The 12833-nt window shown below is 38.4% G+C and overlaps 1 protein-coding gene across 1 annotated transcript in view; it reads right to left on the bottom strand.

Moving 5' to 3' along the window:
- slc1a7b (solute carrier family 1 member 7b) overlaps nt 1-12573 on the bottom strand; it is a 48114-nt gene extending 35541 nt beyond the window's left edge. The window contains exon 1 of the mRNA XM_037770256.1: nt 12311-12573. Coding sequence (XP_037626184.1) covers nt 12311-12451 — 141 coding nt within the window. The 5' untranslated portion in view covers nt 12452-12573. The remainder of the gene's footprint in view (nt 1-12310) is intronic.
- Between the last annotated feature and the right edge of the window lie 260 nt (nt 12574-12833).

Raw genomic sequence — 12833 nt, 5'->3', positions numbered from 1 at the left:
TTGTTGTTTTGAACAAACTGTCGCCTCTCTGTGTCTCGTCACACACACTTAAACCATGCCCCTACCTGCTAATGTTAGCAACCTTTACATAGATGAAAAGGAACAACTGGTATGGCCATTTTTAAAGGGGTCCCTTGACCTCTGACCTCAAGATATGTGAATGAAAATGGGTTCTATGGGTACCCACAAATCTCCCCTTTACAGACATGCCCACTTTAAGATAATCACATGCAGTTTGGGGCAAGTCATAGTCAAGTCAGCACAATGACACACTGGGTGCATCCCAAGTCTCTTGATTGCATCCACGTTTCCCTCACTTGCGTCTTTTCATATATTTCCTTGTTTTCTCTGTCCTCGCGTGGTTTCCTTGCATTTCCTAAGACGCAAGGAAACCACGTGAGGACAGAGGTAACGAGGAAATATGTTTTTAGAGACATGAGACGTCCTTTCCTCTGAAGCGTCAAGTGAAGCGATGTCCGTTTCTGATGACGGCAGCAGCTGATCACATCTGGATCAGCTGTCAGTTGGCTTTAACAGCTGTTTGTGTCTGTACTGTACTAATACTAATAAAGACTGACAGTTATCAATGACAGAGCAGCAGTGTTTTCTCTCTGTAGCCTGTTACCTGTTTAACAAACACCTGCACATGAATAACAGCTGCAGTCTGTATTTCTACTGAGTCCTGCTTAGAGGCTCAGGAACCATCTCTACTGGCACAATGCCTTTATATTATTTATTCATTATTTGCAACTGTATTTATTGATATTCTGATTTTGAATTCATGATTTAATAACCCGGAATATGATTATGGTGTCTTTTCAACGCTGGAAATTATTTATTAGGCTATATGATTGAGGGAAAATTGAAATGATGTAACTCAATCAAACCCAACACTCAGGAATTATCAGCCTCACATGTGGCTGAATGGAAATGATGATGTAAAACGTGTTTTTTGCTGACAGACAGACTTTCCTACTTTCTCTGACTTTAATTATATCCTCAATAAAAGTTAATGGAGAAAAGAACAGATCATGAAAAGAAAAATATACCTAATAAATAAAGAAAGTTGTTTGAGGTCCGTTTGCCGTCAGGTGTTATAAAGCTCCTTCAGCTGGTGTGTGAAGCAGAGATACCGCAGGTCCTTCTGCTGTTGTTCAGACTTCAGAGCAACCTCTGAAAGCCTTTGAGGTCTTCCAGAGGTTGTAGTGGGCTCAGTCTTAAAGCTAGAGTGAAAATACCGGTATAATATGAAACTAGAAAACATATGGAATCGATTGGTACCATTTCATGTCAGCTTGTTGGGAAGAAGGCTAAATAACGTTCCAAAGTTACGATCAATTTTGGTGAGGAGAAACTGGCTTGGCCATTTTCAAAGGGATCCCTTGACCTCTGACCTCAAGATATGTGAATGAAAATGGGTTCTATGGGTACCCACGAGTCTCCCCTTTATAGACATGCCCACTTTATGATAATCACATGCAGTTTGGGGCGAGTCATAGTTAAGTCAGCACACTGACACACTGACAGCTGTTGTTGTCTGTTGGGCTGCAGTTTGCCATGTTATGATTTGAGCATTTGGTTTGTGTTGTTAATTGATTTCCAATAATAACTATATACATACATTTGCATAAAGCAAGTATGTTTTCCCACTCCCATGTTGATAAGAGTATTAAACACTTGACTAAACTCCCTTTAAAGTACATTTTGAACAGATAGAAAATGTACGATTAATCACGATTAACTATCGACAATCATGCAATTAATTGCAAGTAAATATTTGAATTGATTGACAACACTAATATTTATACATCATTAATAATGATCCAATAATATAACTTTTACTTTTGATACTTGAAGTACATTTTGCATGTTGCTAATTCTTTCATACTTGTTGTTGATGATATGACTTTTGTATTTGCTTATTGAGGTGAGATTCCTTCTATAAGCACCTTGGGGTTTTTTAATCTCACCTGCACAACTTTGTTGTTGTATTTCTGCTGCTTTGATTTATTGTGCAAACAGATAAATCTCTAACTTTCTAAAGTATCTGACTTTTACTCTAGTCAAATTTTGAATGCAGGATTTTTACTTGTATTGGAACATTTTAATAATGTGGTATTGCTGCTTTTACTTAAGTAAATGATTTGAATAGTTCTTGCTCCACTGACAGTAGTAAATCAGTGGGAGGCTAGCTTAAATCAAAGCGCTAATACTGCTGCTGCTGCTTCTTATGTAATCTGTGACATAAATCTCTGACAGACTTACATGTTCACCGTTACATTAGATATTTGCGTCAACACAACTTTCAGGAACAAACCCCATTGTGTTTCAGGTGGAGGTTATACGCTCACAGAGTAATCACACAGCTAGTCATTTTTTCAATACAGTAGCGCTTTGACAATAGTTTTCCCTGACGTCAATCACCTTTTGCCAACAAGAGAACAACTACTGCAGCCAACAATAGTATAATCCTCCGTTGTACAATTTGCAGTTCTTATTTATTTCCAACCATTTGACAATGGTGGTCTCTATAACTCATAACTCATAGGAGTGGAATTTGATATAAATATATGAATGAACGAGGACAGAAGCAGATGTACGTCACTAGAATGTCAATTTCAAATACCATACACGTACTACTACCTCACTATCTCCAAAGTGAGGCCATTTCTCTCTCTGAGCAACACAGAGAGACTGATGCAGGCTTTTATAACTAGCAGGCTTGACTATTGTAACACTCTCTTTTCTGGTCTACCAAAGAATACAATAAATCAGCAACAATTAATTCAAAACTCTGCTGCACGACTGCTGACTAAGAACAAAAGGAGAGCACACATTACGCTTATTTTAAAGTCTTTACACTGGCTACCACTAGTTTTCGTATTGATTTTAAAATTCTTTTATTAGTTTAGAAGGCACTACCTTGCAGAAATGCTTTTGGTTTATGAACCAGGAAGGCCCCTCAGATCCTATGGTTCTTCTCTTTTAGTTGTTCCACAAAGCAGAACAAAAACATTTGGTGATGCTGCTTTCAGTCACTGGAATAACCTTCCAGAGGAACTGAGAGGAGATGAAAATATTGATATATTTAAACGTAAACTTAAAAACCCATCTATTTAGTCTGGCTTTTATGTAGTGTTTTATGATTTTATAATTTCATGGTTTTATTGTTTATACTTATTGTATTTATCATCAACATTATAGAGTTATTTTACTCTATTTTGTTTAATTACCATTTTATTGCTGATCATTATTATCCCTTTTATTTTATTTTATTTTATTAATATTTCATTCAGCACTGACCAGAAGTGGCAACTGTGATTCTCGTTGTATTTAAAACGATGACAATGACAGCTTTCTATTCTATTCTATTCTAGTCTATTTAATACAATCTGCTTATTTTGTGTAGTTTCATTATTTTTTATTATTATTTTTATTCCTTGTATTTTATTTATCTTTCATTATCTTAAATACCCATCTTTTATCGCTTTCTTATTCAATTAACTTTTATTTTGGTTGTTTTGGTGTGCATTAGTCTCTAAATCCATTTTTAACATTCTACATTTTGCACTGTTTTCAGCACTTTGAATTACATTTGACTTGTTTGAAAGGTGCTGTATAAATAAAGTTTGATTGATTGATACAGTTGATCTAAAAATACTGCACATTAACAATAACTTTCTAACTTTCTATCATTCTGATAGAAAGGACCCAATCGCACACACAGGGCAGAAAATACTCACGAAACTGTACATTTTTTTTATCAAGCTGCTATCGTGAAAAAGAAAAAAAAGAAAAAGAGTTTAGTTAAGTAAACAAATCTCGCCTGAAGTGAACAACGTGAACTCACCAGGATGATTCCAGCGTGTTGAAGGTTGCAGTTGCAATTATTGGTGCAATTGGAGTGGATCAGCTGGAGAATGAGATGACTAGAAACCGAGATATGTAAATCGTTTGGTTATTTATTGTTCGGGTTATGGTGAAGCCGTTGTCATTTTTGGTGGGGCTTTAAGCCTTACCCTAGCATTTCCTAGAGAGTAAACTGCATCCACTGATGAAAACTGTGAGATGCTCAGGAAAAAAGCCAGAAAGTGGACCTTGAGTCATGATTATTTATGTTAAACTTCACTTCCAAGGATTACAATAACGTGAGCATATTTGACAGAAAAAAGTGATGATGATAAGTAGTGGGAGGAATTGTGGTTACTGCTGACTCTTAAAACACCTCAGAGCTGCAGAGTGAAAGTCAGAGTGGAACTAGTTTAACAGAGAGAAAAAAAAGCAGCCAATGGACAGCTTGCAGGTGGAGGCTGGTCATGTTAAACTGAATTAATTTAGACAATTAAGCCCTGTTCAGACCTGGCATTAACATGCGTCTTGGGTGATCCGTTCACAAATGGACAGCTCTAAGTACAGCTGTTCACACCTGGCATTAGAATGCGTCTCCACATGCGTCTTTAGTGACCACTTCTGATCAGATCTCACTTCCCCGCTCTATATGCAAATAAACGCGAAGTAAACACATGGCCAATACAGCAGACGTTGTGACGTAAGATTACAGGAATGTCAGTAGTAATATCCTACATATATGTGAATTTTTATTAACATCAAAATGTAAGGTCCTCTGTGCTGCTGACACCGCCACCTTTGCCAGGCAACAGTGGGGTACAGAGCTTCAGAGAGCCGGGAATGAGAGCGAACGGGCGGGCGGGTGTCTGCTCCGTTCAGAGCACCGGAACAAAAACACAGACACATTCTCGACGGTATGATAATATTGCACCTCCCGTGCATAGTCTGATAGTCTGTAGATATGTAGCCTATAAATAGATATATTTTAATAAAATACAGATTGTACCGACAGGATACAGTAGAGCACAGATGCCGTTTCCACGCTGCGTCTGCCTGTTTATTCACCGAGCGCAGAGACCCAGACCACCACTGAATGTGGTCTGAGTGATCGGATCTCAATGAGTACTCAATGCGTCTTGAGTGCATTCTCACCTGTACTTAGAGCTGTCCACTTGTGATCGGATGACCCAGGACGCATGTTAATACCAGGTCTGAACAGGGCCTTTGACCCCATTTCTGGTCCCTCTCAGTTTACAATAACTGATATCTCCCAAGTCTTTAAAGTTACTGTTGGACAAAGGTTCAGCTGGTGGGAGACAGGATGTCAACAGTAGCACCAAGGTTCAAGCTGCCATGACACATACAAATGACATTTTCACCTTCAATAATGCTGTCTCACACTACACATACTCAGCTTGCATTCCTAAACAAGGACAGATTGATCAACAGCCACAGCATTGCCTCGACACATATTGCTATTTTATAAGAACACTGAGTGAAAAGCTTCAAAAATGCCATTTAAAAATATCAGACTAAATGAATCTTCAACACCATTACTGCTTTGAGAGCAGCTGCAGTACAGGTTTTCTAAGAGTGTGCTAATGCCTGCCTGTCCCATACAGCCTATTTGAAAAAGGCAGGCGCAAATGGCACAAACAAATCTATTCTGGTTGCTGAGGGACAAAATTAGTGCAATTTCCAACAGAAAACATCCATCTTGTTATTTGGTTTCTCTTCTACAAGTTTGGACTTGATGTGTTCTGACACAGTCGTGCATTGCAGAAATCTGCTCTGACATTTAGTTTATTTATTTATTTTTTTAGCAGTAGCTGCTGCACATACAGTTTATAGATGTACAAAATAATACATTCATGGAATGATCTCCCGACTACCATTATTCAAGCACTATATATAGACCTGCATAACATGTTCTCAAAGCAGAACTCTGTTATCTAAGAAAATATAGAGACTACAAATACAAATCTATAAAAGAGTCTGCTTTACAAACTGGGGGCACATAGTTTGAAAGAAGTGTCTCTTATGGGAAATGTAGTGTGTGTATGTATCATTAAGTCTTTTCTTTGGACCCCGGGAGGAGTAGCTACCAAGGTCAAGAACAAACAAATGTGTTTTCAGTTTTTTTTAATTGGTTGGAAACTTTTTAAGATGTAATGTAGTCAATTTTTTATGCACACACATAAATAGAAATGCATACTCAGTGTCTACTTTAGTAGGTACAACTGTAAAATCTATTTGCAATCAAGTGGCAACCTCCAGTGCTGAGTAGTGAAGCCAATGCGGAAGTGCCAAAAACTGCAGTTCATCGAATGGCCACTTGAGGCTGGCTCCAAAAGCGAGTCAATTCCCATTGACCCCCATGTTAAAATGCCCAACTTTACAGCAGAAATAAATAAGTTTATAGCCTGGTACAAAAAACGGTTTTGGTCTCTAGAGCTAATTTCCCCGTTCATGAAAACTATACGGGGGATGAATTTTTATACAACTCATCTGTTTAAATTATATTAATGCTTAAAGTTTTAAGGGCGTGGCCACTTTGAGTGACAGGTGGGTGCCATCACAGCCGTTAGCTGTCTGCTAGGCGTCACCTCAGCTAATTTGTGTCACTGAACTTAGCCTCTGGGCCGTGTTTGTGATGTTGGTGTCTTTTTGCAGATATTTTCATGCACGTGTCGGACAAATAATATGGCTTACTGTGTGGTTCATTTTACGACTGGCATCCTGCTGCCCAATGTGGGGGCGTTGGATGATGGGCTGCCACTGGATGACCACCTTGCTCGCATCAATTTCCAACGGGACATTGGAAACTGTAATGTCCGTGAAACTTGGCTAAATCCTGGAATACCGGACAACCCCAATCAACCGTGACTCTTTTTCTATCTACCGATCTAACAGAACAGAGGGCTCTAAGAAAAAAGGAGGAGACGTGTGCTTTACGGTGAATAACGTTAACGTTAATGCACAAATTGAAAGAGCTGATGGGATTGTATTTCACTGTCATAGTAAAATCATATGTTTAAGCATTGGGGATAGTGATGCAATAAGAAGAAATAGAAACACCTGACCTCTTAGTATAATCTAGTCCAGTACAACAACACCTTTAACTAAAACTTTAGTAATAAACATATAATTGAATTTGCACATTACCAACAATGTCAACTAAACAATTGTTAACTTTGTAAAGGCAGAATTTTTGACAGAGCTGTTGTATTGAATTGCAATAGCTTGTAAAGGTGTACCTTATAGTTGCCTCTGAGTCTATGTATCATGTTAAATGTCCATCTGTAATCTGACTTTGTGTCATTTTAGTCTCTCACAGCCTACTGAATCAATCACTGACCTCTTTCTGTGTGTAGGCACTGTGGTACTTACTGTAGTAATAAAGACAAGTGATTTGAGCTGTTTCTGTTTCTGTTTCCAGCTGCTATCATTCACTCTCAATTGGAGCCTCACTGCTTAAGCAGCCAGAGCTCCATGGTGGACATAAAACAATTCAGTCTGACTGGGCATCAGCAGTAAAACACACATAAAAGCAGCCACACCATTTCAAGTATAGTTTTATGGAGACAAAACAATGTAAAAACACTGTACATTACATTTCGGTATTCTGTCATACTATTATCAGTTTAATATCGCCTTATACTGATATGTTCTGTTTCACACTCCGTCCTACTGACTGGGAAATTTGCAGCTGATTGTGTGATTCTGTAGACCCCACTAATACTATAATCCAGGCTTATGCCATAGATTCATCCATACATTTCCACTCCGTGTTTTCTTGCATGTTTACATATGTTGCGTAGTAGTTTTTAATTCACATTCTTTTTTTGATTTGGGCTAATCCTTTATTATGTTGCTACTGCACCGTGTACTTTCTCCTCAGAAATAAGTTTGTTTCATCTTATCTCACTTTACTAATGCCAGGCACACACACACACGCACACACACACACTCTCCCTCATACACAGAGGGATCAGGCCTCTATAAATTATCTGAAAACATAAAGGTCCGTGCCTCCTGTGTACCTTGTCATCACACAGACAGGCACTCTTACTTGATGTACAATTATAAAAAGCATTTGATTGATTGGATTGTAATCCCCTATTGTGAGAGTAAAGGAGCCACGGCCTATTTTTAGGCCTATTTGAGAATATGACAGAGCTTTAGTCAGAGGGGTGATGGGAAAGAAAAGGCTGCATTTTGTTTATGGCGCCCCTCCATAAAGCTGCTTGGCTTTATTTAGAGCCGTGCGCTGACGCTGTGACATGTATTAACTTCAGTGTATTTACAGTAAGCTTGTGGGGTTGTTTTTGGTCCTGGATTTGCGCATTGATGTTTTGCATGAAACACCAGATGGGCACAGTTTGTGTTTTTTCCTATTTAGTTCAAAGGTCAGAGGGTGAGGGAAACTGGTAACACTGCTAAACCAATTGCTGCGACTGGGTCAGAGTTAAGCCGAGCCAATAAACCAATATTTGCCCATTGGAAGTTTTTCAATTGACACTTAAAAACCTTCCAAAAAAAACACTTTTATCACACTAAATGGAGGATAGACTGTTAAAAAGAAGCCTAAATTGGCTGCATCTTTTGTGAAGTCTCTAAGTTGCAAAATTTGTATTGATGTTGAAAGTATTTCAACTCTGATTTTAAGAGCCATTTTGGTGTTTTTTTGTATGTTATTAAAAAAAACACAGACAGAACATACAGTACAGTTTCTCCCCTTTATTTCCCCTCTGTAGCTTTAAAGAATAGGTTTACGTGTTTTCAAGGCTGTCTTAAAGCAATAATCAAATGCCCATATGCAACTTGAAACTGTTTTTGTTCGCTGCAATCGTTCCTCTTGTTCACACTGGCCCTTCCCCTGGAAGTGATGGAAGACAAAATCCACAGTTCTCTTTATTTTTTAAAGTTTATCTGAAGTTAATATGAGGCTTCATCAGTCTCAGTATCTTCCAAAGTCTGTCTTTTTTAGTATGAAATTCTCTTGTTTCCACTGACAGTGTTTACTTGTTGATATGTAGGGATAGAAACGCGATAATAATGAACGCAAATTTGTTTTAACACCACTAATTTCTTTAACGCATTAACGCAATTTCCGATTGTCTGGCTCAGTTTTAAAGCTAGAGTGAAGATACTGGCATCATTTGAAACTAGAAAACCTAAAAAATCTATTTTTACCAACCATGTCATATCGGGCAAAATAACGCTGCAAATTCCAATAAATTTTGGCGAGGAAAAACTGTCATGGCCATTTTCATAGGGGTCCCTTGACCTCTGACCTCAAGATATGTGAATGAAAATGGGTTCTATGGGTACCCACGAGTCTCCCCTTTACAGACATCCCACTTTATGATAATCACATGCAGTTTGGGGCAAATCATAGTCAAGTCAGCACACTGACACACTTGTTGCCTGTTGGGCTGCAGTTTGCCATGTTATGATTTGAGCATATTTTTTTATGCTAAATGCAGTACCTGTGAGGGTTTCTAGACATTGTTTCGCGTTGTTAATTGATTTCCAGTAATAAATATATACATACATTTGCATAAAGCAAACTATGGACAATCATGCGATTAATCACAATAAATATTTTAATCGATTAACAGCCCTAATAGAAACACAAAGAGGGACTTCTGTACTAAAAAAGGCTGTAACATTGGAAGACACTTGCTTACTTAGTCTGACTCCCAGGGGTCCATTGCACTCTGTCAGGGGGTCTGCAAAATAATTTGCTATAAATAATAAAATGGTGCTGTATCATTAAAATGTACATATCTACAGATGGGGACCATTTGCACCAATAAAACAAGCATATTGTGTCCATTACTCCCACCCACGTTAGAATTAGTGTCAGCAATAAGTTCATTATTTTTATGTTAAAGCACTTACTGAAAGTCAGCTTTAGACTGGTAGGTTTAAAAATCTGTATTTATTAGGACTATAACAGTCTTGTTACTGTTCATTTATCACTATGAAACAGGTCTGAAGTATTTAGGTTGGAACGTTTTAGAATACAAATAGTTTCAATGGCATCTAAGTGTACAAATGGTAGTAAGCATTATGCTTAACTGGTGTTACGATTAAGAGGGGCACCTGGTCCCCAAAATTTTGAGAACCCCTGGTCTAACTCAGGCTGCTGGAGCCTCATATTAACTTCAGATGAATTTTGGAATATATTTTTGCGTGGAACAAGGACTGTGGATTTTGAAAAGGATAAAACAAAAGCTGTTTCAATGTACATGTGGGCATGGTAATATGGTTTCAAGGCTGACTGACTGAAAAATGTCGATGTATCCTTTTAAGGTTAGAAAAACTATCTTGTTCCACAATATCTGACTATCATATATATTCTGCGTCTGCTTGTTCCAACTTTTTGAAGCTATATGAAGTTTACACTGATTGAAATATTCAAATCCAGAGATTGAAGGTTTCTTACTTGTGTACAAGTCCAACAATATAAGTCGTGTGCATCATTCTAGACACATTGTTCCAGTAGTCGTTTATTTGGTATCTTTGAAAACTTTGGGATCTTCACTAGAATTGAAATGAAAGTTATGAGGGTCTAAACAATGTTTGGTTGAATAGCGCAAGTTTGTGACAACTGGCCCAGCAGCAGGCAAATCATGCTTCTAATACTGTTGAAGTGTTTTAGTCTTTTAAATTGTGTTATTCTAAGCCTCTAGGCAGCTCTGTTTTTAATAAATATATATCACTGTGGTATGAAAGTCAACTGACAGACACTTAGCTTATTTGAAATACGTAATTCATCAGAGGGAACATAGTGTCTGCGTTTATTGTTGTCAAAGGTATGCTATTGTTGCTTGTAAGAGCAATGTGTTACAATGCAATAAGAACATACTGGTATCGTTTGGAACTAAAAGCCAATGTGATGTTCATTGATGTATTACCTATTTCAAGCCAATTTCAAGTCTATAATTTGATTTTCATACTGTTATGACATGAATGGAAACCAATGGCTGCCTGAAAGGTAGGAAAACCATATTCATAATTACAGTGGTGGAAGAAGAACTCATATCATTTACTTAAAGGACCAGTGTGTAACAATTAGGGGGATCTATTGGCAGAATTCTAAGCATGATTTCTTTGTGTATAATTGCCTGATAATAAGAATCGTTGTGTTTTTGTTAGCTTAGAATGAACTGTTTATATCTACCTCCTCTTCACGGAGTCCGCCATGTTGCACCGCCATGTTTCTACAGTAGCCCAGAACGGACAAACCAAACACTGTTAACTTTTCCTGCTTGGGCCGTAGTCGATAACGTTACTCGTTCTCGTCGTAGCTGCCGCACTCTCTCTCTCTTGCTTCACCACTCACATCCCTCGTACACACACACTCTACACACTGGCTCTGGTGCTACAAAAGCACCATTACATCAATGAAAAAATACTTAATTACAAGTAAAAGTCCTGCATTTTAAATCCTACTTAAGTAAAAGAAGTATTATCAGCAAAATGTACTTAAAATATCAAAAAGTAAAAATACTTGTTCTGCAGACAATTGACCACTGTGACTGATATGTTATGACGGGACATGATTAGATTAATACTGATTCATCAATGTGTGAGCAGCATTTTCCTGTTGTGGCTGGTCGAAGTGAAGCTACTTTAAGTACTTTATATACAGTTAGCTCGTTTAGTCCAGTGGTTCCCAACCAAGAGTTCCAGCCCCCTCACCAGAGGGGTTGTGAGATGATAAACGGGATAGGAGGGGAAAAACTAAGTTTATACTAGGTTTTTTTTTTTTGGTTTTTTTTACTTTTCTCTAATGGTTATTTTTGTGAAATAGTGGAGAAACTCAGTTTTTAAATTTTTTTTTTTAAATCAATCAATATCTTTCTAGTGGAATGATAGACATCTGAAATGGGACGCCAACAAGACACAAGAGGTTTGCAAAAAGGGGAAGCACTGGTTGAAATTTGAACACGCTTACAAGCTTTTATGTAAAATCTTAATCTGAAAAATAGTAGCTATAGCTGTAAAATAAATGCAGTGTCATAAAAAGTACAGTATTTCCCTTTGAAATGTAGTGGAGTAGAAGCAGCATAAAATGGAAAAAGAAAAACTCTAGTAAATACAAGTACCTCAAAATGTACAGTAAGTATAATACTTGAGTAATATACTTTACTTTCCATCACTGCAAAATTATTATAGAGAACGATATGCTTTTGGAAAAAGGCCCAGTGTACATGAAATCTAGTAAAGGGCTAAAACAAGCAGATAATAACTAAAAAGCGCAGAGGTCAGCCCTGACATGAGGCCTAGTATCAGTATGAAATTGTGGGAAAAACTGCAGTAAAGCAAGAGAATAAAAGAGGAGAAGCACTAGTGTAATGCTCCACAGAGCATTAGAGGCACAGGGACAAGATCCCCGTCTTCTGCCTGCATGACGTCACACTGGGTCAATGGAAGGAGACAGACTGACCTGCTCTGTGAGACGCCGTGTCCTCAGGAAGAATCCCAAAAGACACCCAATGATCACAGCCAGCACCGACATGATGAGGAGCCCATTCTGTTTACAGACGTTCTTCACCCTCAACCACACTGCGTCCAAAGCCACGGCCATCGTGAGTCAGTTGTCCTACGTCCTATCGGCAACCCATAAATGTACCCAACCCAAAGCCCCAAAATCCAGGTGTGATGATGAAAACACAAAGCACAAAAGAGCGGATGAAGAAAAAACTCCAAGACCGGAAGAGATGCTACGTGAAATATCCAATCCTCCGTGATGTTTTTAAAGCACCTTCCCGCTCAGCATCCCTCTCGTCCTCTCGCTGCAGCGATCTGCTCTAAGCTAAGAAGATCCTCTCACTTTCCAGGCATCCCCTCCCACCCTGCTCCACCCATCAGCGGCCCTGTGTAAGCTGACCCACCGCCAGGGGGATGGAACAGCTGGCAACAACGTCCCTGGGGGTTAACATCACCAATCCTGTTAGTGCGCTACTGTA

This window comes from Sebastes umbrosus, chromosome 5, assembly GCF_015220745.1.
Source record: "Sebastes umbrosus isolate fSebUmb1 chromosome 5, fSebUmb1.pri, whole genome shotgun sequence".
Classification (NCBI taxonomy): domain Eukaryota; kingdom Metazoa; phylum Chordata; class Actinopteri; order Perciformes; family Sebastidae; genus Sebastes; species Sebastes umbrosus.
This window is presented reverse-complemented; position numbering and strand designations above follow the sequence as displayed.